Here is a 26112-nt window from a genome sequence, read left to right on the forward strand (position 1 = left end):
CTTCCTTCCTTCCTTCCTTCCTTCCTTCCTTCCTTCCTTCCTTCCTTCCTTCCCTCCCTCCCTTCCTCCCTCCCTCCTTCCTTTCTTTTCTTTTCTTTCTTTCTCTTTTACTTAAGGGAGAGAGAATTCTTCCCACGTGACAGGGCTGGCTCCTGGGATGAGTCATGGGTGAGGAGAAGGGAATTTGAGGACCGCTTCAAGGCCCTCTTTTTCTAGCTTCAGAGTTGGCTTTTGCAGTCCAGTGGCTCCTTCTTGTTCTATCTGATCCCCCAGCCAGTCTCTTGACTCTCCCAGTGGCCTTCTTTATCCTTTCCTCCGCTGGGCCCCGTGTGCTTTGTGTGTGTGGTTATATGTGGACATACCTCTGCCTGTAGGTGGACACTCTTGGTGAGGGTTGGAGTGGGGGGGGAGGGGTGTGTTGTATTCATATGTGGATGTTTGCATATGACTGTGTATGTGATACATTAAGTGTGTTTGTGTTCTGTGTACGTGATCCCGCATGTGCTCCTGTGGGGAGGAGCGGGGGCGTGTGGAAGCTTGTGAACGTGGACACCTTACACCTGGAGAGGGTGCGCTGGACCAAAGGCTCAGCTGTGGCTGCCGCTTCTGACTCCACAGATGCTGCGCTGGTGCCCCCGCGGCCACACAGCTCTGTGACATGGCCGGTCTCCAGCCGCTGGTCAAGGCAGGGCACCTGACTTTCTGCACCCCGCAGAACGGGGCAGCACAGGACACCCTCTGGGCTCAGCCTTCCTAACCGGGAGTCTGTAGGTTACTCTCTCCTACCCATACCCCTGGGCAGGAAGGATGAGTCAGAGATGAGAAGAGACTCAAAGATCCTTTTCAGAAGCCTTATTTGGCTCAGGAAAAAGGTGACCCCAGTTTCCCTAACTCCCTGACCCCAGTCTGGCTTCAAGCTTCAGATAGGGAGATGGAGATGGGGCAGGGGCCATGGTCCCCGCCTCCAGGACCTCACCTAGGAGATCGAAACAGAACGAGGGCCAATCACCCTCAGCCCCCGCAACCAGGAAATTGCAGAGCCCCAGGCTGTGTCTTAGGAGACCTGACTTCTAGTCCTGGTTTTTGCCTCTAACCAGCTGTGAGATGGTGGACAAGTCCCTTCCATTCTCTCAGGCTTGGTTTCCCTTCATGTGAAACTAAGGGATTGGACTAGATTGGAAGTTTTCAAATGACCCCTGGAGCCCTAGGCTTCTTGGGAATGTCTTTGAGGCATCAGGGATGAGGCAGGGGGCTAATTGGCGCCAAGAAGTCAGGGGACCCCTGTTCCCACCCCCAGTGCAAGCAGTGCATGCGCTTATTTATCTATAGGTTTGGCCCCAAATTTCATCTGAAACAAGGGTATCTCCACTTAAGAAAAGCCTGAGTGCCCCTGGAGGACAGGACGGTCTTGGGCAGTTTTCTCTGGTGGCACCTGGGACTAGGACTTCATGTTCTAGTACTGGGACAGGACTCAAAAACACAATTCTCACCCTTGAAGGCTCATGATGTAGGTCAAGAGGCAGATCTCAGACGCACAGACCAGTCTGGGGCGCATCCCCCCAGTTACACAGCAGTGGCTGTAAGTAAACATCAACTTGCAGAGGACAGAACGTCAGACTGCAGCGTTAGCAATCTTGTCAGTCCACCTTGCATGGGGACACAGGCCCAGAGAAAGGAAGAGACCTGTCCAAGCTCACTGTTTGAGGAAGAAGTTCCCTGAGTCCTCAACCAATGTTGGGGAGAAACTTAGGGGAAGGGTTAGGGTTCCTTTGAGGGGGATAGGATTACAGGGACTCAGGGGAAAATGTCTGATTCACTGGAGTGACTTTAGGGGTGGGAGCTTCAGACTGTATGTGTGTGTGTGTGTGTGTGTGTGTGTGTGTGTGCGCACCAGCAGTGTAGGTAGGTGGTGGGGGGGGGGGTGGTGCCGAGCGGCTGAGTGGAGATGGAGCTGGAGTGGGGTACTTTGTCCCGGTCTGGCTCAGCTGGAATGTCAGACGTGAGGGATGTTGGCACAGAGCAGTGTTAGACGGGTTGACAGATCAAAGTGGACTGGCGTGTCAATCCTGGCATCCTTTGGAGGAAGCCCCTGCAGACTCAAACATTAGGGCCCCACACAGCTTTTTGCAAGGAGCCCCGTCCAGAACCTGTTCTGCAGCCTGGTTGGTGAGGCCCAGGTGAGGTGATCGCTGACCTATCTTGGTTACTTGCACAAAAGTGTAGACAACACCCAGGGCTGCGGTGCTCATCTCTCGGGCCTCAGATCTCGCTACAGACTCCGAGCAGAGGTAGTGCTGGAGAAAGGCCACTTGGTGTGCCAGCATAACAATCCTTCCTCTGCTGACCCAAGATCAGAAGGTCTCCAGTTCCACTCCGAATGTCACAAGGACGGTGCACAGATGTCCTGTGGTCCACCCCTCTGCCTCTGGGCATTTCCCAGGCTGGATTAGACTGATGAGATGTACATAACATCCTTTCCTGTGTCTCGTGGCCCTTCCTTCTGCCTATCCCGAGTGCCTTCTGCCGCACCGGGTCAGGGGGGAGGATTCCTGGCCATGGCTGCGTGCGGCAGGGCGGCCTGCCTGTCGTGGGTCCCCTTGGGCTCTGGGTTGGCAGCCTGGCAAGGCGCCGGGAGGAGTGCTCAGGCCAAGCATTGCTCTGCAGGGCGAGGTCCTAGCTCGTCAGCGCGGCTCAGATTCCGTGCCTCGGTCGTTCTCCTGACGCCATCATTTGGCTCGGTTCCTCTCTGTCACCATGGCCTGTGGCTTTGCTTCTGGCCTCATTGCCCAATTCTTCCTTGAAGGCTGAACTGCCGGGCTGCTGGGCATGGGCAGTCGCTGCTCATTGAGTTTTGGGAGCTGTGCTGGTCTGGGCTTTTGGGGCTCTTTGGGTGGACAGCCATGACCGGGGTTTGGGAGGATGAGCCAGGCGAAAGGCCTAGGGTGCAGTGGCAGGTGCTGGGACCATCCTCCCCAGAGATCCTAGGGGAAAGCTTCTGCTCTGGGACAGGGTGGGTGAGACAGGAGGTGGGATGAACTCTGTGGGTGCTGGGGAGGAAAGGAGAAAATAAAAAGAGGTACAGAGACAGGAGGCAGGGAAGGAGAGTGCCAGGGAGGCAGGCAGAAGACACCCCTGTCTTTATGGAGTACATCTATGTGCCAGGCGCTAGCCTGAGCCTTTACACGGTTAGTTCTGACGACGGTCCCACGGGGTGGGAGTATCTGCATCTATTTTATAGGTGAAGAAATGGGCTCAAAGTTGCCAAGAAACTTACCCGACGTTACAGCACTGGGAGGCGGCAGAGCTGGGATTCAGATTCACTGTGGCCGCAGCCCAGCCTGTTTTCTCGCCACCATTTTAAATGTTGTTTTTATAGGGGTGGCAGTGGCTTCTTGGGGTCACCTGGGAGGTTCTGATTCAGGGGGTCAGGGCCTGGGATCTGTACTTTTAAGTTACCCTCAGGGATTCGAATATGTAGTCAGGTTGGAAATCAGGAATCTAGTCCAGTTTTACCAGAAAGAAACCGAGGCCTGGGAGGTGGGGTAACATGTCAAGGGCCCGATGCTGGTCTGGAGACAGTCTGGGTGATGCTCTTCCCACCCCGTCTTGCCCCTGCCCCGTCCTGACACCCAAGGAAGCAGAAGGAACGGTGTGCCCCAGCTAAGCACAGTAATGCTGGGCTGTTTGACATCTGTGTGGAAATGGGGAAATCTCTCCGGCATTTCAGATTCTTATCCATAGAATCACCATTTGTCTGAAAGTACATATTTGGCAATTAACTGGCTCATCTGGCAAATGTCACAGCCAACAGCCTGTGTGGTTAATTCAGACCAGGGGAGGATCCCTCAGGGCCCCGTCTCCTCTGGGGGCAGCGCCGGCACCTGTCCAGGTGAGTGCTCAGGTGAGTCTGCACCTGAAGGTCCCGTCTGTCCGGGCCGAGACACCACCAGCCACTGGCCACCCTTCTGCTCCCCCAAGGCCAGAAGGATTTCAAGACTGTGTGGCTTACACGGGCCCGTCCCAGGCAACCGAGCGAGAGGCAATCGCCATGGAGGAGTGTGGGAGAAGGGAACAAAGAAGGCATTTAGGGACAGGCCTGGGCAGGGTGTAGGGAGTGGCTGGGGAGAAGGAGGAAGTCGGGAGGGAGGTGTAGACAGGGGTGGAGCTGAGCGGAGCTGAGACCCTGTCAGACATCAGGAGATTTAATCAGATTTCAAGGGAGGAAGGAAAGAAGGAGAAAGTGGGGCCTCAGGGGGTGATGGGGAGGGTGTGGGGAGGAGAGGAAAAGCGGCAGAATTGATGAATTGCCCCGTCCGTGAGGTGGGGGAGCTTGGGCAGGGGTGAAGGGCACGGATGATGTCCTGGAAGGTACAGAGAATAGCCCAGAGGTTGAGGCCATGTAACAGAGCTGAGTCCTGTTGCTGTGTCGTGGTCTTCCCACTGCCTCGCTGGGAGAACTCAGGCAAGCTCCAATGTTTCTGGGCCTCGGTTTCTGCATCTGTAAAATGGGGATAACACGGCTTGCCTCCCCAGGAGGCTTTTGCAGATGAAAGGAGAAATGCAGGCACATAGTAGATGCTCAGTAAAGCAGTTAGGGTCCTTCCTTCTAAGGTTGCAGGAGAACCCAGGATTTTGGAGCCTTCCTATGTTTTATTGTTTCCTATATCCTGCCTTTTCTGGCTTTTGTGTAACCCTGCCAGCAGGGAAAAATTGCCAAGGGCTAAACAGATGCTGGACATATCCCCAGAGGTCTCACCCCAAACCCTCTTCTCCTGACAGGGTAGCACTCATCCCAGAGGTGAGAGCAGACCTTTCTAGTAGCACAGAGTTCCCAGCCCAAGGTCCCTGGTGCCCTGCAAGTCTGGCCTTGCAAGGCCCCCTCCCAGCTGATGTTGACTTCCCTGGTGCCCCAAAGAAACCAGTAGACTAGTTTCTCCTCCGCCCTGACTGATATTTCCGCCCACTGCTGCAGACAGGGCGGCTCCGCTTTTGACCCTGCTCTCGCCTGTTTCCAGATCGGCTGCCTCTCCCTCCGGCCCTCGCAGGTCACTGGCCGACACCTCTGGCTCTGCTCTGTGCACCCCCCGCTAGCCTCCCTCTTCCCTGCCTCTCTTGCTCAGGATGGACCCCAGGGGCTGACTCCCGCCACCCTTGGCCGAGGCCCTTCATTGTTCTAGAGCCCCTGGACTCTCCCTCCTCTGTACTCAGTGCCTCTTCCTCCCTCTTGGCCAGGGAGTCTGTGCTCTGCGGGTAAGACCTTTCCTCACCTTAGTGCCCCATGCCCCACAGCTGCCAGCAGGTCCCCCGAGCACCTCTGCTCACTCTGCTGCTTCCTTACCTTCACCTTCTCCAGGCAAACCTTCTCCCCTCGCGCAGGGGCTTAGCCTGCCTGCACCACCCCCTTTATCCCACCTCCTTTCCGCTTTCCCCAGTATCCTCCAATCTTCAGTTCCCCACCATCTAAGCCTCTACTTCGCATCCGCAGCCCGATGTCTTGACCTCCCTCCCCTCACCCCCGGACGATTCACTCTGTATCCCGACTGTGTACGCACCACCCCTGGGCCCCAGCACAACGGCACACTCCATCCACACCGCTTGCACCTGTCCACTCCCCTCACTTACCCGTGCCCTGTGGGCCTGCCCGCCACCCTGTCCTCTCCCCTCCGAGCTCGGGTCCCGGTCCATGGAAGGTGCCCCACCCAGCAGTGGGGATGGGACCACTCATCAGCGCTTTCTCTGTGCCAGGTGCTCTCTGAGAGCCTCACTTGCCTGGTCCCAGTTCATCCCACACCTGGCTGGGAGATGGCCTTCATACTACCTCCACGAAAAATGGAGTCACCGGGGCACCAAGTTTGGTAACTTGTGAAGGCCACCTGCCTAGAGGTGGTGGTAACTGGATTCAAAGCCTTGCAGCCCCAGTCCTGGGCTCTGGGTGGACTCCCTCCTGGATCCCCCAGGCTCATTTCATGGAAGAACTGCCCTGTGCCTGCCCCCCGGTCCCCCAGACCTGGGGGTGGGAGTGAATGTACTTCTGTTCTCTGCTTTCCTTGTGCTGGGTGCAGAGGTCAGGTGAGAAGCCCCAACGCCAGCCGCTCTATCGCTGAGCTGGTGAGGATATCTCAGCTGCGGGGGGAGGCGGCTTCCGGCGCCCCATCCCCTTGGGACCTTGCTTGCTGGGGGTGAGGGGCTCTCCAGGGACGGGAAAGTTGCCCAGCACAGACCCACTGTCCGGCCTTTAGGCTTCTTCCTCACAACTCAGACCCACCTACCAGTCCCAGGCTTCTCAGGAACCCTCCAGGCCACCGGCTCCGCCAACCTCGGAGTTCGGGGCTCTCGGCTCTGCCCCCGCAGAGTCTCCGCTGCCCACGTGGGGTCTGGGTCCCTTGACTCTCCAACCTCCCACCGCTGTGTCTATTGACAGCTGGCTTCTCCCAGCCTTTGTCCAGAGACCAGGCCAAACCCTCATCTTCATCTGCGTCTACTCCTCCGCTTAAACGTTTTCCATCCCTGGTGATGGCATTTTCCATGTTGTGAGATTTCCAGCACGTAGCTCGTGGGGCACGTGCTTTCTGAGAAGAACTTAGAGTCTCTGGCCTGGGGAGCCCAGGGGTGTGGGCAGAGCGGGCAGGGTTGGAATCCCGGGCTGTCTGGCTGGGGACTCTGCATCTCCTAGGCCTTCCCACCTTCTCCACCAGCTTCTCGGCCCTCTGGGCACTTTTTCAAGAAAGCCAGGACACTCTCTCTTCCATCGATCCACTTCCCTGGGTGTCTGCACAGGGACCCACCAGCAGCCCCCTGGCCTGGGAGAGTATCCAGGAGCTGTGACGTGTGTGCCCAGCCGCTCAGGACTTCTTGCCAAGAGAGCTCACGTTCCTGGTGGTTTGTGGCTTCCACATGTTGGCTCTTCTTGTGCTTCCTCAAGGAGATGGCTGGAAATGGGTGGGACTCTGTGTTCAAAACCCAGTGTGGTGGAGAGACCGGTGAGTGCTCCGGGGTGTTCTCAGATGGCTTGGTCTTCCTGCCTTCAGGTGGAGATCACCCACCTGTCTTCCAAGCTGGCGGGTGCTTTGGGAGCACTAGTGGGGAACCCACAGAACCAAAGAACCAGCCGACCAAAGTTGGCTGACCTGGATTGACCTTAGCTTCACGCCTCCACTTTTGTCTCTGTTGTAGCTGCTTTTCAGAGAAGGACATTCCTCCGCTGGAAGGAAACTATTATCCATACTTTCCGTATCCATCAGAGCTCATGTCCCAGCTCATTCCTGATAGATCCTCTTCCCAACCCACCCCAGACCCTGCCAGCCCATGTTCTCTTCCTGAGCAGGGGTGCCTAGAACCTCTCCTTCTCTTGTCCCATCCACCCTCACTGCCTCACTTGCTGGCCTCTCTCCTCCCCCAGGGACCCTGAATAAAGTCTCGATCTTGCCCAAACTGCAGACGGCACTCCCTTTCCCATAAACAGGTTTATAGCTGTGCCTGCCCAGACAGTCCCCGCTGGCGGCAACCCAGGCTCCTGCTTACAACACAAGCCTCACGTCATATCATAGAAATGCTGCACACTGCTACTGCCACGGGACACTCCCTGGGCTGGGCTCTGCTGAGCTGGGCTGCGTCCCCTTTCTCCCCTAAGCTGCTCCCTGATGGCCCCAGATCCATTGAAAGGAGTGGGAACCCCATAAATGAGCTTCCTTCCTGCTCACGTTGGGTGGAAGGCCTGGCAGAGGGTCAACCTTATGAAGACATGGCTGGGCTGCCCAGCCCCAGGGCCCGGAGTTTACAATGAGATGGCGTTTGACTTGTTGCCTGATCCTCAGTGACTGCTGTGGTGCCTGGCATATCCGACGGCCTGATGAGTGTTTGCTGAATGAACGGCTGAAGGGCTGAGTGGTGGACCCTGCTCGAGTTTGCCCCCTGGGTGGGCCCACTCCTTGACTCTCTGGTTCTCTTCCACCTCTTCCCCCTGACTTCTCCTCCAACCCCGGCTCCTTCCCTGCAGACAGAGCTGTCACTGCAAAAGGAGCAGCTGCAGCTCAAGATCATCGAGATCGAAGATGAAGCTGAGAAGTGGCAGAAGGAGAAGGACCGCATCAAGGTAAGCCGCCCCCAGGGCTCTCCCCAACCAGTGCTGCCCGGAAGAGGCAGGCCTGTGCTCCAGCTCGAGGTCTCAGGCCCACAGTTACAACCCACAATCGTTTCTTCTGGGTTCTCTTGCCCACTTCTAAGTGTGGGCCAGGCATCCATGTTGCCCAGCACCTAATGCTCATTTTACATCATCCCAGCAAATAAAGACCCTGGACCAACTTGTCCTCCAGTGTGGCCTCCAATGTCCACCGATGTCTGTTCTGCCCACCAGGCTACCCAGCCACCAAATGCGTGCTATTTTCCCTTTACTTGTGTCAGTGTGGCTAGATGTATGTCTGCCATGGTTTGAATGCTTGTAAACTACAACCTGAAATCGCTGACTCTTGACCCTGGCTGCATAAACAGCTCATTAATTCACTTTCTGAATGATGTTTGGGTCTGGTTGAAGTTTCAGTGGACACACCCTGACTCATCTGGGAACTTCTGGGCCCATGGAGTTACCCAAGGGTAGAATGATGGTTCATGTCAACCCACCAAGGGGGAGGAGCTGCTGATAGATAAGGAAAAGTGGGCTGTTAAAAAAAACCCTGGCCATCTCTATCAAGAGACGGCATCCCTCGGTGATGCCTTTGAATGAGATTCTTGGTTGAACGGGCTTGCAGGGTCAGGGCAGTAGAAGTGCCCTGACTCTATGTTGGGGACCTGAAGATGCACCCTCTAGGGAGATTTCTAATTACTGAAACCGTCCTTCCTCTCTCCCCTCACTCTGGACGCAGAGCTTCACCACCAATGAGAAGGCCGCCCTGGAACAGAACTTCCGAGACCTGATGCAGGACCTGGAGAAGCAAAAGGAGGAAGTGAAGGCTGCCCTGGAGCAGCGGGAGCAGGACGCTGCAGACCAAGTGGAGGTGATCGTGGATGCTCTGGATGAGAGGGCCAAGGTGCTGCAGGACGACAAGCAGACCAGGGAGCAGCTCCACAACATCAGCGACTCGGTGCTGTTTCTGCAGGTAACAAGCAGCTCCTCTGTCATTCAATCCCTCACTCCTTCTATCCACTCCCCCAGACCCTCATCCAGTGTCCATCTGTCCATCCATCCATCTATCCACCATCCATCATCCATCCATCTATCCATCCATTCGTCCCTCTAAGCTCCATTCCATCTGTCTATTTAATTTTTCCATCCAAGCCATTTCCTTACCTACTTTAAAGATGGCACACAAATATCGCTTTGTCCCAACTTCAGTTGATAAGTACAAATAGTGCTCCAGGCTCAGTAGGAAACCGTTCTGTGATCGATTAGTGATGCCTGCACGGGGTATGGGGGTGTGTGACATATGAGCGCTGCATATTTGTTATCCTTCATCTTGTCTGTCTGTCAGTTCCTCCATCCATCCTTCCACCTGCTAGACTGTGTTGGGTACTGCATGCCCAGTACTCTATTAGGTGCTGTGGAGAATAGAAAGGTATAAGACATGGTTATTGCCCTCAAGGAGCTGCAATCTGGCTGGGAAGATAAGACACGTACAATTAGAGAACAATATAGAAGAGAGTGTAGTTAAGTGATAAAGCCTATGGTTCAGGAGATAAGAGCCTGTGGAAGCTCTGGGATGGGCAAACAGGCTGGAGACAGCTTTGTGGAGGTGGTGGAATTTGAACTGGGTCTTGAAGGCCCATTAGGATTTGAGATGAAGGGATTCTCCAGTGAGAGCGAAGGGAGGTGAGAAGAGCCAAAGTGTAGAGGCAGTGAGTGGGCATGTGCAGGGAGAGAAGCCACCGTGACCGACCCATACGCTCAGAATTCCTTGCCTTTCTTTGGTGCTTTCACGCCCAAAGACTTCACAGGTTGTGTCACACCCATAAACCCCTATGAGGTGACGGGAACCACGGAGTCACAGGTCTTGGTGCTAGTGCCATTAGGGATATTAGCATCTAGTGGATTTTAGTTGAACCCTTTCATTTTACAGAAGAATAAGAAACAAGTGCCTAGTGGGAAAAAGTGGGACTAGTTAGTAGCAGAGCTAGATCTGGAACCCAGCTCCTCTGCCTCCTGTGCTGAGTCTTCCAGCTGGACCATGAAAGCCCCATGCAGAGAAAGGTCCCCATAGCTCCCAAAGACCCAGAAAGTTAATGGCTTCTTTCCTTTCCTGGTAGGAATTTGGTGCCTTGATGAGCAGTTACTCCCTCCCCCCGCCCCTGCCCACCTACCATGTTCTATTGGAGGGGGAGGGCCTGGGGCAGTCGCTGAACAACTTCAAGGACGACCTGCTTAATGTATGCATGCGTCACGTTGAGAAGATGTGCAAGGGGGACCTGAGCCATAACTTCATCGAGAGGAACCACATGGAGAATGGTGAGTCCCCTCTTGTGGGCAGGCCCCAAGGCCGTGGGTGTTTCCTCCCAGGTCAGTTCCTGCTGCCTGGGGCAGGCCAACATCGAGCCAGCTGGCCCCTCACTGTTCCCAGCCCCCCATCCCACTTAAGGGTGTTTGGACTAGGATTCAGGGATGGCACCCCCCTCCCTTGAAGTTGCTGCCACAGTTGTGCAGCTATTTACAAGGGGCCTCCAGGGCAGGAAGCATCCCAGGCACTGGCTGCACAAATGTCCTCTCTGTGGGTTGTCCATCAAACTCAGGGATTGGTTTCATTCAGCTCTGCGTCTGCTTGGCGGACCCAATCCAGCAGCTGTGGAGATGCTGCAGCTTGTAAGGGCCAGACTCCAACCTGGTGGCTTTGCAGGTTCCGGTGCACATGACCTAGAACTGCATGTGTGCTTGGAGGGAGAACTTGCCTGTCACCATGGCCGTGTTCAGCAGTGTTGAGCCCAGAGGTGGACTTGACCTGGTGGCCCGGCTGGAGATGGTTGGACACAGCGTGTCTCGGTGACTCACCAGCTCCCCTGAAGTCAGCTTCTCTACTGAATCACTCTGTCCTCTGCAGAGGCGACTGAATCACCTCACAACGTCCTAACATGAGAAACTGCCCCACTAAGTGCTTTTCCACCAGTCCCAGCCCAGTCCCTTCAGGGCCTGAAGCTGGACACTTCCCCATGCCCCACCCAGTGGCCCAGGCCTTGAGGTTGCAGCCTAACTAATGACTTCTAGCCCCAGCACCCCGAAGGCAGCGACCCTGGTCTTTGGTCTCCGAAGGGAGCATGTGATTCTTTGGGGGATGAGAAGGGGGTGATAGTGCGCAGAAGGGCTGGGACTCAGGGGGCAGCGTCTGTATGTCTTGGGGATGGTGATGTCGCATAGTGTCCCCGTGAGATGTGAGGAACATTCAGTCACACCTGAGGACAGATAAGCCATTTCAGCAAGACCATCACTGGGCTTCAAGTGGCACCTGGGTCCTGAAATCCTCCTAATGGCCATGGCGACCATCCTGAGGGGACGGGTCGCAGCGACTGGGTGCTCCCTGGACGCTGGCTTTGTGTGAACGCCTCCCTTACATTATCTTAGTCTCCCTGTGGGATGAATTGCACGTCACAGATGAGAAGGCTGAGGCTTAGAGAAGAAGCTTTTCAAGGGGCACACGGCTAAGCAGGGGGCGAGCTGGGTTTCATGCTCCGCTGTTCAACACCTCCACCCGGTGTCCTCTCATCTGAGAAGCAGCTGCTGCTGGTGGCCGTGCAGAGGAGCTGGGAGTGTGACGGTCATGAGCCCTGGGGTACACACCTGGTACAGGAGCCCCTCCGCTGAGGTCTGGTCGGACCGATGAGGACAGCCCCGAGCGGGTTGGGGTGCCCACCCCGCCGCCTGCAGCCTGCCCACTGTGCCATTTCTAGGTCATGATAGTGCTGACCATGGCCTCTGTGCAAGTGGGGCCCTGTGCCCTGTCCAAGGTGTGCCGGGAAGCGGCTGCCAGGAGAGGATGGGCGCTACTGATGTCAGCAGCCCTGCACCTGTGCCTGGGGCCCCGGGCTTCCCTGTTGGCGTTTTGGCACTGCTGTGTGCTTGCGAGTGTGTCTGGCTGTAGGAGGTGGGGCGTGGGTGGCCGGTGAGTCAGACCCTGGAGGGACCGTCTTCTCTCCCTTGATTGCAGTCTGCCCACCGGACAGACCAGGGACTCAATCCCCACCATCAAAGGTGTGGGGTCTGAGACGCACCGGAGCGTCTTCATCCTGGGCTTGGTGGGGACGGGGCGGGGCCGACATCAAGAAGGGTTTCTGTTTGTCGTGAAGCGCCTACTGCGCGCCGGGACCCTGCTTGGCACACGTGATGGCGATGAAGAATGAGCACCCTCACTCCTCCTCTTGCCCGGGAGAGAGGGAGACGGAAGGGCAGAGGGAATGTAGGCGATGGGGAAGTAGCGGGAGAATGGACGGGGGCAGAGGGCAGCTGGGGAAAGGCAAACTTGGAGTCACAGATTTGTTTGGGTTCAAGGGGGTCTGCCGGTGGGTGTCGGGGGGAGTCAGCTAGAGTTAGCTCCCCCTCCTGAGTAGCTCACTCTCCCCTGCACGGCTCCGCAGCTGGATCCCTGGCCATGGAGGCCAGTGCTGGGACTTCATTCCATCTCCTTCCTGGGCTGCCAGCAGCGGCTGAGACAGAGCCAGGAGACAGGGGTGAAGGCTCGAGCCCCACGTCTGCCCTTATCGGCCATGTGACAGGGGGCAGTGGCTTCACTCACCTCCTGAGCCTAGGTTTCCTTATCTGTCACCTGGGCATCTTCATATCAGCCCAAGGCTTGACGCACACATCATACAAGAGATGAAACTCGGTAGCACCTTGGAAACTGCAAAGCGCCTTGCACACGTCTTCCTCACGGGGCCCAGTCCCGGGAGGGTGGATGGCCCACCACACAGACCCTCTCTCGCCCCCCAGGAGCTCAGGGCCGGAGGGGATGCTGGGCAGGGAGCCCCCTTCTCCATGGTTGGGGACCTCGCCTCTCCCTGGGACAGAGGGGCTATAGGCTGCCTCGGCGACACCCTCAGTGGCTGAGTTCATCCTCCCCCCACCTGCCCCTCTGCTGACCCGACCTCTCTGCTTCCCAGGGGGTGACCAGCGCTACGTGAACAGCTACAATAACAGCTACACCAGCGACTGGGGTGCTCCAGACACCGTGAAGAAGTACTCCATGTACCTCGCATCCAAGGGTAAGGGAAGGGAGCAGATCCTCCGCTGAGGGGATGGTCCAGGAGAGACGCAGCCAGGTTCCCCTGGGGAGTGACCCTCGCGGACAGGCCTGGGAAGGTCCTGGTGCCTACCTGGTTCCCAGTGTAAGTAGCAGCACCTCCTCTCGCCCTCCGTCTGGCACCTGCCCCTCAGCTTCCCTGCCCTGTGCCCACCCCTCCCACCCCTGCGCCTCCAGCCCACACCCTCCTTCTCTTTCCTTCCGGAGGGGCTCCTGGCTGCTGGCCTCAGCCACTCCCATCCACCGGGCTGAGCTGGGTTTTGCTTCTGCTGAGGTTTCTGTGGTCCTGAGGGAGGGCCGGCTTCTCCAGAGCCATCCCGCTTGTCCAGGCAGGGGGACTGAGGGCTGCGCTTTTAAATTCCTCACCACCCCCCCACGCATGCCAGCCCCTCAGCCCTCCTTCCCAGGCCCTGGCGAGGCGCCGCCTGAGGGGCGGCAGCCCAGCTGGGCGTGGGTAGAGACCAGCGCCTGGCTGTCCTTGCCCTGTGGTAGCCCATCACATTCTTTGGCACCAGTAACAAACCATAGCGATGCCCGTGACGTAAGGGTGGGTGTGCCCGGTGGACAGAGGGGTGTGTGCATGTGTGTGTGTTGTGAGGGGCCGGGGTCAGGACAGGAGAGGGTGTGCAGAGAAGGGGGAGAAAGGAGACGTGGGGAAGACGCCAGGGCCTGGAGCGGGGAGCCTCGAGGCCCTGGGCACTAATCCACATGCCTCAGACGTGCGCACACACACCGACCCGGTGGGAGGGGCCCAGGGGAGATGAGCTCAGCAGAGAGGAACCTTGGCCGCCCCACCCAACTTGAAAACAACACCTGGGCTTCCGGCAAGGAAGCTGGACCTGAGTACCCGGACCTACGTTCCTGTTGGGGGCCTGGGCCCGGCGGGTCCTGCTCGCTTCCCTCCCCCAGGGCGCTCTCCTTTGGGTCTAGTCCTGTGAGAGGGTGAGCTGCGTTAACCAGCCCCATTCCAGCATTACTGGCCCTGACCCAGACCCTTCTGGCTCCCCAGCTTCTGAGGATCAGACCCTGGGGTGGTATCAAGTCCCCCGACTGGCCCCTGCTTGGCTGGCCTGCTCTGTAGAAGGCGGAGGGGAGCGGAGCAATAATGGGGGATTGAGGAAAGACCATGGACCCGCCCAGATGTCACCCGAGAGCCCGGGCCTGGTGACTTTGGGCTGGTCACTGCCCCCTCAGTATCCTCATCTGAGAAGAAGGAGCTTGGACTCAGCTGTTAGGAGAGCTTCCTGCTCTGTTACCGTGAGTCAGGCTGTGACATTTGTAGGGAGAAGAAACAGGTTCCTCCAGTGTCTCTGCCCCTTCACTGGGGACCGGAGGGAGGAAATCTGGGAGCCCCGGGCTCAGGGTAGAGGCAGGGGAGGGGCCAAGGGAGTCAGCAAGGAGATCAGGAAGCAAGGCCACCAAGGGACAGTGGCCTGAGTCTGGGAGCTTTGGGGCAGTGGGACTGGGCAGTGAGACTTCCAGGAGAGATTAGTTTCCAGGCTCCCAGCAAGAGGGGTCAGGGGCTCGGTAGAGAGGACGTGGCTGTGATGGACAGAGGGTGCAGGGCGAGAGGGATGGACTGCAGGGGTGCGGGTTTAGAGAAGGACCAGCTGGTGCTCGGCCAGAACGGGAGTGGGGCTGGTTAGGCGGGAGGGCAGAAGCCGATGGAGGACTCTGACCCACGCAGACGCACGTGGGGGACGCGTTGTCTGCATCTGTGAAGCAGCCGCGTGTGGAGCCCGTTGTGTCTGCCTTCCTCCCAAGACTGTGTGGAGCCCGAATGGGGGAGGGAGGGAAACACCTGTGCCATGTAGAGCTCACCCCTGGGGAAAGCATCCCTGTAGTGGGGGAGGTATTTTTGGCACAAGCTCATCAGGCCCTGCAGGTGGCCGCCCTCATTCGGTCAAGGGCCCTACACCTCTGCCCCACGGTGGCCGTGGCCCAACTTCCTCATGGGCACCCCATTTCCCAGCCTCTGGGGTCTCAGTCACACAGGGCCTGGCTCAGGAAGGCTCTGGTGACTCTCAAAGCCCCTAATTAGGGCAACCATACCTCTAGGACTCTCCAGGTTTACACCTGGTACTCTCAGCATAACTGTTCATAGCCCCCTTTCACGCTCAGAACCATTCTGATAGGAAGAGTGACTTACGTGGTCACCTTATCCTAGACCCAAGGGAGCTGTCTTGGTGGGGGAACAGGCCCCGGCACAGGCAGAGGCCGCTGTCTGGGGGCAAGGAATCCTGCAGTACACCCCTCAGGTCAGAGCCACAGGCCCCCGACTGAGCCAGGTCCCCCTTTCTGCGATGACAGCCCCTCCTCATGTGCTTCACAGGTGGGTCGAGGACGTCGTACCAGCCGGTGTCCCCCAGCCGCCTCTCCAAGGACAAGACCTTCAACAACCTGTATGGTACCAAAGGTAGGAGGTGGCTCAGCTGGGGGGTGGGCAGGGCCTGTGTGGGAGCCACACAGGAGGGGCTGTGGGCTGGCTCATGGGCAGGGGGCCTGGGTTCCCCACGTGAGGTGAATGTGGGGTTGGGGACCCAGAGAGGGGTGACGAGGGGTCCTAGTGGGCTTAGGGCGTGTGCGCATGTATGCGCGTGTACGGGCATGTGTACGCGTGTGTGTGACGTCGTCAGGCCGAGGAAAGGCAGCCGGGCACCTCGGCATCCCTGGAAATCCCTGAGTGCATAGGATCTTCTCCCTGAAGTCTGAGTCAGGGGGAAGTGAACCCCGGGGTTAGGTGTGGGGACTTCCCTCCGCGGATGTCGGGGCAGGGGACCACAGAGGACCTCTCCTGATTTGTGTACTCCTGGGTCGGAAAGTCATGCAGTGGTTAAGACAGACTAGGGGAGCTGGAAACGAGAAGTCAGGCATGCTATGAAATGGGCCATCCCTGGAAACCCAGGAGGTGGTGTTGCCAGGGAGGTGTGTGGGCGACTCGTCCTTAAGACCCGGGAGGGGTGGGATGGGGGTGGAGACACGGCTTCCCCAGGGAGAGCTGCTGAGCGCAGGGTCCCCTCTGCCCACAGCGCTGAAGGCACTGCTGCGCCGAGGGCAGGGCCGACCTTCGATGAGCCCAGCTTCTGGGGGCTCGGGCGGGGGGGGGGGTGCCACATGTGGGGGGGGGGGCACTGGGCCAGCTCTGCTAGAGCCCCCCTCGGACACAGCACCGGGACGTCTGAAGAGACGTGGAAGGGAGTTGGGGCTTGGTAGTGAGGACGAGGCCCCCGGAGATCTGGAAGGTCAGGGGCACCGTGGGCAGGGCCGTGCCCAGGCCTCTAGGTGCAGGACTGGGTTCACCATCAAGCACAGGAGACTGTGAGCTCCGTGAGGGCAGACGCTGGGTCTGCCCTGTTCCCCGCTGCGACCCCAGGGTCCAGAAGAAGGCGGGGCTCAGCAAACATTTGTTGAATGAGAGGAAGAGGGGACCAATGAATGGGCGAAGGAAAGGGCGAGGCGGATGGCCCCTTGGAGCCTTGGCAGGCGTACTCAGTGAGGGCCTTGCTGCAGAGTCTGCCCGAGGTCCCTGTGGGAGGGGGTCCACGACGGGGCAGGCCACCCGCCCCAACCCCATGCGACCGCTGACCCGGCTCCACCCCGCAGGCAGGAGCAGGAGAAAATCACCAGGGCTGGTGGGCTCCGCTGTGGAGTAAGCTCAACCCAGGGGGTGTCCCCCACGCTCCGGGCTGCTGAGAGGGTGCGCTGCCCACAGGGGCTCTTGAAGGCCCTCGCGGTGCCCCTGTTGTCCCTGCCACACCGTCCCCACGGCCTCTTTTCTGTCCACCTGCAAATGGACACTTGCAGCCTGTTCAACCTGACAAACAGAATTTCAGGACTTGTATCAGCTGCTTCCGCCTCCAAGTTTTAGCGTGTGTTTGTATTTATTTGCTCCTTTACTCATTCATCCATCCATCAGCTGTACAATGAGCACCTTCCAGGAAGCAGGCTGGGTGCCAGGCACTGGGTGTGATGCTGGGCCAGATGGGCATCCCACCTGCCCCCTCAGAGCCCAGTGGGGGACGTGGACAATTAAACGTGGAGTTACAATGCGATACGGGGCATGGGGCTGAGACACAAGCAGACCTGGGGGAGGTGACACGGAAGCTGACACCTGAATTTGCTAAGCGTGGGGGAGCAGGTGGGCTATTCTAGGTGGAGGATCTGGTCTGTGCAAAGAGCCTGGGGCAGGCGAGAGCCTGGTGTGTGTCAAGAGCTCAGAGTGCAGCCTGGTTGGAACGTTGAGTGATGGAGGCCCAACTCCAGGCGAAGGCAGAAAGTGGAGACCGTGGGGAGGGGGGAGGGCCTCATGAAAGAGCTGAGGGCTGTGCTAAGGACTTTGTACCTTAATCTGAGGGCAGCGGGCTGTTAGGTAGGGCAAAGACCTGACAACACTTGATAGTTGAGAAGGACAACTTGATGGCAGGAAGGATTGGCCAGAAGTGTGACGAGGGCCCAGCAGTATCCCGGCTGGAGACGTGCAGGGGCTGGAGAGATTCACAGAAATGGCCACGTCCCGGCCTCCGTCCCCCATGCCAAGCTGTCCAGGGCTGATGCCTCTTCCTTTCCCCACCAGGTAACTACACCTCCCGGGCCTGGGAATACTCCTCCCCCGTCCAGAGCTCCGATGACCTCCCTGCTGTGCAAGGCAGCTCTTCCTTCTCCCTGAAAGGTGAGCCTGCCCCATCCAGAGTGCCTTGGACTCTACTCAAAAGCTCTTACCTTGTAAGGATCAGAGCCCTGCCTCCACGTCTCTGCTGTCAGGAGGGCTGGGCCACCACACGCCAGTCCCTCAGGATGTGCTATGATACAGGCCTCGGTGTCAGGGAGGTGCGGACACACGACACCCTCTACACCCCCCACGCCAGACATCCCCAGGGTGCTTCCATCAGGCACCGGATCTTCCTACTGCGGAAAGTTTCTTTAACTCAGTCACCCAGTGACTCCCAGCCTTGGTTGACTCTAGAACCCTGTGACCACACAGCACCTGTGAGCAGCCCGTGGAGCCAGAGTCCTGCCGAGTCCCTGCTGGGAGAGGCAGATGAGAGGATCTCTAAGGCCTCCCAAGTCTGATTCTGCCCCCCAGAGCTCTTCGACAAGGCTGAGCAGCCGATGCCTCCTGTCCCCTGGGGATGGGGTCACCCTGAGGGGCAGGCCTGAGCCAGGCCCCAGCTCACAGTGGGGCCCGCGGCCCTCCCATCTCTTCCGAAAGGTGCATGGGGCAGCTATGGTGGGCTGAGGTGGGAGCAGGCCTGTCTGCCTTCTGGCTTGGAGACCTCTGGCCTGGGAGACAGGATAAGCAGTTTGGGTGAGCTCAGGCGGAGGGGGTGGGAAAGGGGCAGGCGGACCTCCAGGCAGTGGCCTGGGATGGTGGCTTTATCATCCAGCATTCCCTTCCGGGCTGGATCCCAGCCTATACCCAGGGCTGGGATTCTTGGGTCCACCAGCAAGGAGATATGACTAGAGGGTCCCAGTCTGCAGGACTCCCAGGCCTGGGGAGTTCTGGGACTCGCTTTGGCCTGTCTGGCTTCCAACAGATCATCCCTGCTCTCTGGTCAAGCTGGGATCAAAGGCCACCCGGCAGGGAAGACGGCCACCCTTGGGTGTGATTTGGAGCTCTCACGCTCCCTAGCATCTCCCCGTTGGCCTGCAGTCTCCCCAGGCAAAGGCCTTGTCCTAGGAGAGCCTCTCCTCAAAAACACCAGGACCTCGAGACACCTGTTGTCACCTTCATGCAGATCAGCTCCCCAGATCTGCTGGGAATGGCCTGTATGGGGGTTCTGGGCAGGGCTGCCTGCCTGGGAGGACTGGCCCTACCTACTCTGGGGCGGGGGGAGGCAGGGAGTACACTCAGGCTGCCAGGGAGGACTGAGTGAGGGCTTTGAGAGCGGCCGTGCCCGTGGGACGTGTGACACCCTCTGGCCCCTCCTGTGCTAATGGCTCTCTCTCCCGGCAGGCACTGGAAAAGTCCCCTATCAGTTCACCACCTTGGGACAGGCTACCACAGAGTTTTCCAAACCACTGGATGGCAGTGGGCTGTTTAAATATCATCCTGGTACCCGCCTGTTTTACACCCCCCCCCACCTGTTCCCTCCCACAGCAGGGCAAATGGGACACCCTGTGGGGCTCTCTGCCACTTCTAGGGTATCCTGGTCCCTCCTCCCCAGAGCCCCCTGGAAGAGGATGCATGCCCCTCGCCCCCTGCCATCCCCAGCCCACCTGCCCCTGGATGCTGCCTGCTATACAGGCTGGTCTCCTGGACCACAGCCCTGCCGTACCACCATCCCCACTTCCCTCATGGCTGGCTTGGGATTTTCTTTCTGGGAACTGAGAAGTGAGACCTGAATTCCCCGCTCTCAACCTCCCACTCAGGACCTGAGGAACCCTCTCTTTCCAAGGCTGCCCCCATCCCCAGATGCAGGGAGACAGCCGGGTTCTCTGCTCTGTTTCCACCCCCTTGCCAACCCGGGGAAGGGCCGGCCTCGCCGGCAGCCTGGCAGTGCTACAGGTGGTTTCTGGGCCTGACCAGCTCATCCGCCTTCGAGCAGGCCGGCCTGCCCAGGGCTCCAGCCTGCCCGTGCCAAGGACAGACCCTGTTTATTTCTTGAGCTCCTCCATGTCCGGGGCACAGCCTGTTCCTTGCCAGGCACCACCGCCAGTCCCTGCAGGCTGAGGGCTGACACTGAGAGCACTTTTCACAGTTCTGTGGACTGGAGCTCCTTACAGACCCGCTGGGCTGAGGGGGAGGGGTGGGGAGGTGGGCTTGGGCAGCGCTGCCCCGGACCAGCGCCTCGAGGACCCCAGGCCCAGATGACGCCCATGTGCTCCAGGCCCCCTTGGGCTCGCTGTTTTAACCCTGGACCGCAGCCACATGGCTGCCCCTCTCTGGGCCCCAGCCTCCTGCTTGTGAAGCAGGGAAGGGGGAGCCAAACTAGGCAGACAGAATGCGAGGATGGGTTTTGGAGTCCAGCAAACCTGGGTTCTAATTCTGACCATTGATTATTAGCTGTGCAGCTCAGGGCAACAGAAACAGGGAAGACCTATGCGAGTCCCAGCACAGCGCCTGGCGCGCGTGCAGCCAATACGTGGGGAGCCTGGTGCACACAGTCGGCGGGCGTGGGGGGAGTTGGGAGGAGTGCCTAATGGTGGAAATCCCGGCAGGTCGTGCTCATAGAACGGCTTCCCTGGGCTTTGGGGAGGGGAGGGGTCTGTGGGGTGAGCCTTCAGGGTGGGTGGGGGAAATCCCAGCAAGTGGTGTGCTCCTGACCTGGATGTGGGGTGACCCTCCCCTGCCGCCTGGCCCAGCCCACCTGGCCCGTTGCTCCTCCTCCTGTCTGCCTTGGTGCCCCTCCCCTTGGCCCACCTCCTCAGGATTCTCCATTGCAGCCCTCCTGGACCCTACACGCCCCCTCAGGGTTGGCTGCACTTGGTCATGGGCTGGATGGAGCTTGGAAGTCACTTTGGATATGGCGTCTGTGCTGCTCCGGCCCTGGGCCCCTGACCGCCAGCCCATGCTCCCTCTGACCAGAGCCTCTTGTCTCCCCAGGCTATCCTTCCCTCCTCAGGAGCCAGAGCCCCAAGGCCCAGCCCCAGACTTGGAAATCCAGCAAGCAGAATTATCTGGTGAGTGAGGAGAGCCTGCCTGGGCACGAGTGCAGAATGGGCACGGAATGGGGCTCCCAGGAGCAGGTGGTCAGGGCCTGTGGGAGGATGGTGACGTCTCTGGGCCGTGGGATGGAGGTGGCAGTGGCCTGAATACCTGCGTACAGCAAAGGGTAGTAAAGAAAGACCCAGGGCTAATGGGCAGGGGGCCTGGGTAAAGATACACTTTTTGGGCCTCGGTTTTCTAATCTGTAAAGTGGGCAGCCCAGGATTTTTTTATGTGCAAATGGTTGTTTGCTGCCTGTGCTTGTTGAATGGTGGCCAAAATGCTGAGTCCAGGGGACGGGCATCCCAGAGGTGAGTCTCGCTTCCCTGGGGGCCAGCTCTGACAGCAGAGAAGCCTTTGGGCTGATAGCATGGGCAAGGCAGAGGCTGCAAAGTTAGGAATAGATATATTTAGGGTTCGATACCTAATGACCCTGAGCTGGGGCATCAAAGAGCAGCACGAGAGGAAGCGTGGTCTTGGGGTCCAGCCACCTGCTGACTGTGGGGTCCTGAGTGAGTCAGAGCCCTCTCTGGGACTCTATAATGCGGTGCTGAGATGGGGTTGGACTCTAATACCTGTAGACCCGACATGCCTGAGCCCTGCCCGAGACCTCAGCGATCAGGGGCTGTCCTTCATATGCTGTGCTTTCACTTCCCGCACGCTCTCCTCCAAGGCCCGTGCCAGACCCCGCTGAAGGCGTCGGCCAGCTGCCTTGGGATGGGGGTGGCATCTGCTGGGCCCAGGGGCTGGAGCCCCCGGCTCCCTTCTGTCTTTGCATTTGGAGGTCAGAGCATGGAGAGGTGATTTGCTTCAGGTCGCAAAGAGTGACGGGGGCTGGTTTAATTGGAGAGAATCTTTAATTTGCTGGCGATGGAGCTAAGTGATGGTGTGTGTAATCTGAGCCAGGTCCAGGCCCACCGCAACAGCAGGGCTGCACAAAGCAGATATGGAGAGGAAAAGGAAGCTTTCTCTCCCTGGACTCAGTCCTTCTCCTCCCTCCCACTACTCTCCCTCCCTCCCAGAGCTCTGATCCCAGCAGAGACGGCTCATCATCACCTTGGGATGCCTGGCAGGGCAGGGTTCTGGGGTCCCCAGCTGGCACCCAGCGCTCGGGGAATGGAGGCAGGTGCTAGTGTAGGAAGAGGCTGGCCTGGCCCCAGTCCTCTCACCAGCTTGCCACGCAAGTCATTCTTCCCCTGTGCCTCAGTCTCCCCATCTGTAACATGAGGCAGATGGCCTGGATGCTTTCCTAGCTCTTCCAACTTTCATGTGCTGTGACCCCGAGCCAGGGAGGGAACGGGGCAGGGGATGGGGGTGTGTGTGCGCAGGGAGCACCCTGCCCAGGTGCTCTCTTTGTGCCCGCCTACCACCCTGGACTCTTGACAAGACAGCACCATTCACTGACCTGTGATCTATTTGATTGACCCAGCCTTCCTATAAGAAAGGCTTCAGCCATTTTGGGGTCTATTCACTTTGCCTTACTGACTCCTTTGGGGTCCAGGCTGGCACCTGGGGATTAGGAGACCTGGTCCAGGCCCTGCTCTGCCACTGAGTAACTTTGGCTGTGTCTTTCCCTGCCCTGGGTCTCCATCTCTTCCGTTGTTTAATAAGTGTTGTAACCAAGGCCTGAGCTAAGTTCCCTCAGCCCCCGCATTCCACAGGCCCCCAGTCCTGCTGTGGACCAGATGTAGGCAAGGAGCTACTGTAGATGCAGGTTTCCAGGCAGGCAGGGCCAGGGCAGGGGCTGGGATCACCCTTGGGGTTTCCTGTACTGGGGTCATTGGGGTGTGAGGCGGGCCCAGGCTCTGACACAGCTCAAGGGCAAAGCCACTTCTGGAGGCCCTCTGGGGGCCAAGGGTGCTCACAGGGGCAAGCAGCCGCTACAATGTGCTCTTCCCTGCAGGCTGGAGGGCGATTTCTCAGGGCCCTGATGAAGTGATTGGGAAGAGGAGGGAGTGCTGATTTTGTGAAATTGCTGTGGGATATAATACACAGGCTGGCAAGAAAGTTGTCGCCGGCTCTGTCCTGAGAGATGCGCCCTGAATCCCTGAGGGTTCCGGGGTGAGAGAGGCGGAAGGTCTGGGATGGGAGGCTCCCAGTAGGTGTTGGGCTGGGGCGGTGGTTTGCCCTCTCTGCACCCCTTCTGTCAGGGAGAATTATGCAGAGAGAGCAGAGACCAAGTCTTGAGACTCAGAAGAGGTGCCTTGACACGGGTGGGGCTGGGGCTTGGGCTCTGGAGCCAGGTTGCTGGGTCTTGAATCCCAGCTCCTCTGCTTGCCAGCTGGGTGACCTTGGGCAAGTGGCTTAGCCTCTCTGTGCCTTGGCTTGTTCATGTATAGAATGGGCATGATAAGAGTAACCCACTTAATTGGGTAGTTGTGAAAATTCATTGAGTCCGTCTATGGAAAGCCCTCATACCAGTTCTGTAGAGTAGAGAACACTGTATTAACGGGAGCTACGCTCGTGCTGGGTGGGGCTTCCTGGGAGTGGAGAGACCGGTTGACCAGGCTGAAGTTCAAGCTCACCAGTCGACTGACGGAGTGAATTCTAATTAGGATGTGAACCCAGAGACTCTGATAATACTGGGGCCCAACTCCCATCCCAGGGTAGGTGGAGCTTGTGGGTTAGGCCACAGGCCCCTAGAATTATCGGGGTTCAGACCACTGCTGCTTCCTGGTGGAGGTTAGGGGGTGGGCATCTGGCTGGTGAGCTCGAGTGCCCTCCGACCTCCCTAACGACTCCTGTTTCCCCCGCAGTCACAGTACCGGCCCTTCTGCGTCAACAAAGGCAACGAGATCAGGCCCAGCGAGGCCCTGTGAGTGCCAGGCCGGCGGGAACGAGGCGCCGCCACCCCTGCCCACCCCAGCGGCCCTGCTGCTCTTGCTGTTCTGCTCATCTGGGTGGGAGGGGGCCCGGCGCTCCCCCTGCCCCGCCCCGCCCTCCCCTGCTCTCTCAGGGCCGCCTGGCCTCCCCCTCCTCCCCATCAGCCGGCCCCATCCAGGACCCCTCCTGCTCTGTGACTAAGGATCACCATCTTCCCTGTGCTCAGAGGCCAACCCTCATGCGGGTGAGAGATGAGGCTTCTCCCCCCTGACACGCCACATTCCCCCTTTTGGGTGGGATCCTTGGGGCCGGTAGTGGGTGCCCACATGGTACCGGCCTGCTTCCCCGGCCCAGGCCCCTGCTGCCTTCAGGCCTGTTGGCCATTTCTCTCCAAGGCCCCTTACCCCGTGATGATGTCAGTAGGTGCCTGGCCATGACAGCTGCCCATCTCCCACCCACACGGGCCCACTTCTTCCCAGCAGCCTGGCCCCCTAGGAGAAGACTGGCCCCATGTGCCCTGCTCTGGTCCTACCTACCCAGGCTCAGCCTGGCGGGGCCTGCCACCCTCGGCCACCACAGAGGAAAAGCTCTCAGTGTCTTGGCATCACCCTGCCCGGCCTTGGGTCTCCCCACATCCACCGCAAGTCTGTGGTCCCTGAGGACGGGCTCTCCTGGCTTGGCAGGATAATCTTCACCAAGATATTCCTTTCTTCTACCTGCTGAGATAAGCGATTCCCTTGATGTGATACACTCCACCCGTGAAAATAGCTACCAGCCCAGCTGCTCAGAGGGAAGTGTTTCATTGGTTTCATAATTGTGATTCTCCCTGACAATGGGAAGTGAGCAGGCTGGCGGAAGTGTGGCTGGGCTGGTAGCCGCGGGTGCTTGTGCCTTACCCCCTGCCCGCACCCCATCTACTGCCCCCACTAGGGTCTCCCTCTTCCCTCTGACTACCCTCCATGTTACATGTTGTCATGGGGCCCAGGGCCTTGAGATGAGCTCACACCAGCAGCACAAATGTGGGGTCATCCCTCCTCTCGCTGTCCCCCTCCCAAGGGCCTGTGGGGGCTATGGGGAGGGGTGCCAGCTGGCAGGGGTGGGAGAGGGAGGGAGGGAGGGAGGGAGGGAGGGAGGGAGGGGGGAGGGAGGGAGGGAGACACTCAGCTTGGGCTTTACCTTCCTGAATAAACCACTGATCACTCACTTCTTTGTATTGAACAAGCGTTTCCCTGAGGGTCACCGGAGGGGCTGGCTGCAGTTCTTCTGAACACACTTTCTCCACCTCTGATGAGTATGTGGTCATCTCCCCTCTTTCCTCCAGAAGACGTGGTTCCTTTGGGTCTCCCTCCCACCCCTCCCCACACCCACCTGAGTCCCTAGTGGGCAGTGCAGGACACTGGACCTTTCTGAAGCGGCCTCGGTTAACAGTGAGCAGAAGGGAGGATGGTGCAGGTGGGGTCCGGGGGATCACCTGAATACCCCGAGGGCTGTGAGAGCTCAGAGCCCCTGGCCAGCCTACCTCAGAGTCCCCAGAGGGGAGCCAGGCCCAGGAGTGGCTACCCACAGGCTGGGGTGGAGGCCAAGCAGAGGCTTCGGACCTGAGAGCCTTCTTAGTAGGGGGAGGGCTTCCTGGGCAGGGGAGCCCACAGCTGAGGCCTGGCAGGGGAGCCCCGCTCCCGAGGGCAGCGCCATCCTGAATTTGGGCCATGGGGAAAGGAGATGAGGCCTTCCAGTCCCTGGGAACCCAGAGAGGCCTGGAGAGGCAGTCAGGGAAGGCTCCCTGGAAGAGGCAAGCAAAACAGAAGGAAGTATGACTTGGGAGGGAGGGAAAGAGGGTGCAAGAAAATTACACCCCTGCCCCGGTATGGCTGGGACCCCCCCCCCAGTCCCCTCCATTCTCATGTCCTTCTTTGCTCCCCACCAGGGGCCAAATGATCCCAGGGGAGCAGCCCCACGCACTTCAGTAAAAGAACCTCAGTGAGCTCACTGCTGGTCCATCGTGGAGGGGCAACACCCTCCTCTTCCCCTCCCTGCCCTGCTGGGCCGGGCAGCAGCCAGACGTCCCAGAAGGGGGCTCCTGGGAATCAGGAGAGATGGATAAGAGGATGACCGGGAGGAAAGAGGGGAAGGAAGGAAGGGAAGGTGAAGGGAGAACCTTCTGCCGTCATCAGGAAGCAGAGCTGACTGCGCGTGGGATGCTCTGCCCCCTTGGTGCCCTCCCTTGAGGTCTGGGAGCAGGGTCCTCGGCCTTGGCTGCTCTCCCCACAGCCCTGGGTGCTGCTTCCATGAGCAATGCCCTCTGAGGAGTGTTCCCCTCCCAGCAGGTCCATCTCAGTGGCACCCAGTACCCCGTGGCCTCCCCTACCTTCTTTAGGACCTGCAGTCCCTGTGGCTGTCATGGTAAAGAGGGCCACCACCCCCGCCCCCGGGGCT

At 58.8% G+C, this 26112-nt stretch overlaps 1 protein-coding gene across 2 annotated transcripts in view; it reads left to right on the top strand.

The window, feature by feature from the left end:
- The window catches only part of TRIM29 (tripartite motif containing 29), a 26074-nt gene extending 1354 nt beyond the window's left edge, over positions 1–24720 (top strand). Inside the window, exons 2-9 of one of the 2 annotated variants that reach the window (XM_027082036.1) lie at positions 7997–8092; positions 8859–9092; positions 10237–10435; positions 13072–13173; positions 15544–15627; positions 17785–17880; positions 20755–20831; positions 23613–24720. In XM_027082036.1, the coding sequence (XP_026937837.1) occupies positions 7997–8092; positions 8859–9092; positions 10237–10435; positions 13072–13173; positions 15544–15627; positions 17785–17880; positions 20755–20831; positions 23613–23675 (951 nt within the window). In that variant the 3' untranslated portion in view covers positions 23676–24720. The remainder of the gene's footprint in view (positions 1–7996; positions 8093–8858; positions 9093–10236; positions 10436–13071; positions 13174–15543; positions 15628–17784; positions 17881–20754; positions 20832–23612) is intronic. The other variant, XM_027082037.1, reaches the window with a different exon arrangement.
- Positions 24721–26112: the final 1392 nt, after the last annotated feature.

This window comes from Aethalodelphis obliquidens, unplaced genomic scaffold, assembly GCF_003676395.1.
Source record: "Aethalodelphis obliquidens isolate GAN/ISIS:26980383/991018 unplaced genomic scaffold, ASM367639v1 scaffold46, whole genome shotgun sequence".
NCBI lineage: Eukaryota > Metazoa > Chordata > Mammalia > Artiodactyla > Delphinidae > Aethalodelphis > Aethalodelphis obliquidens.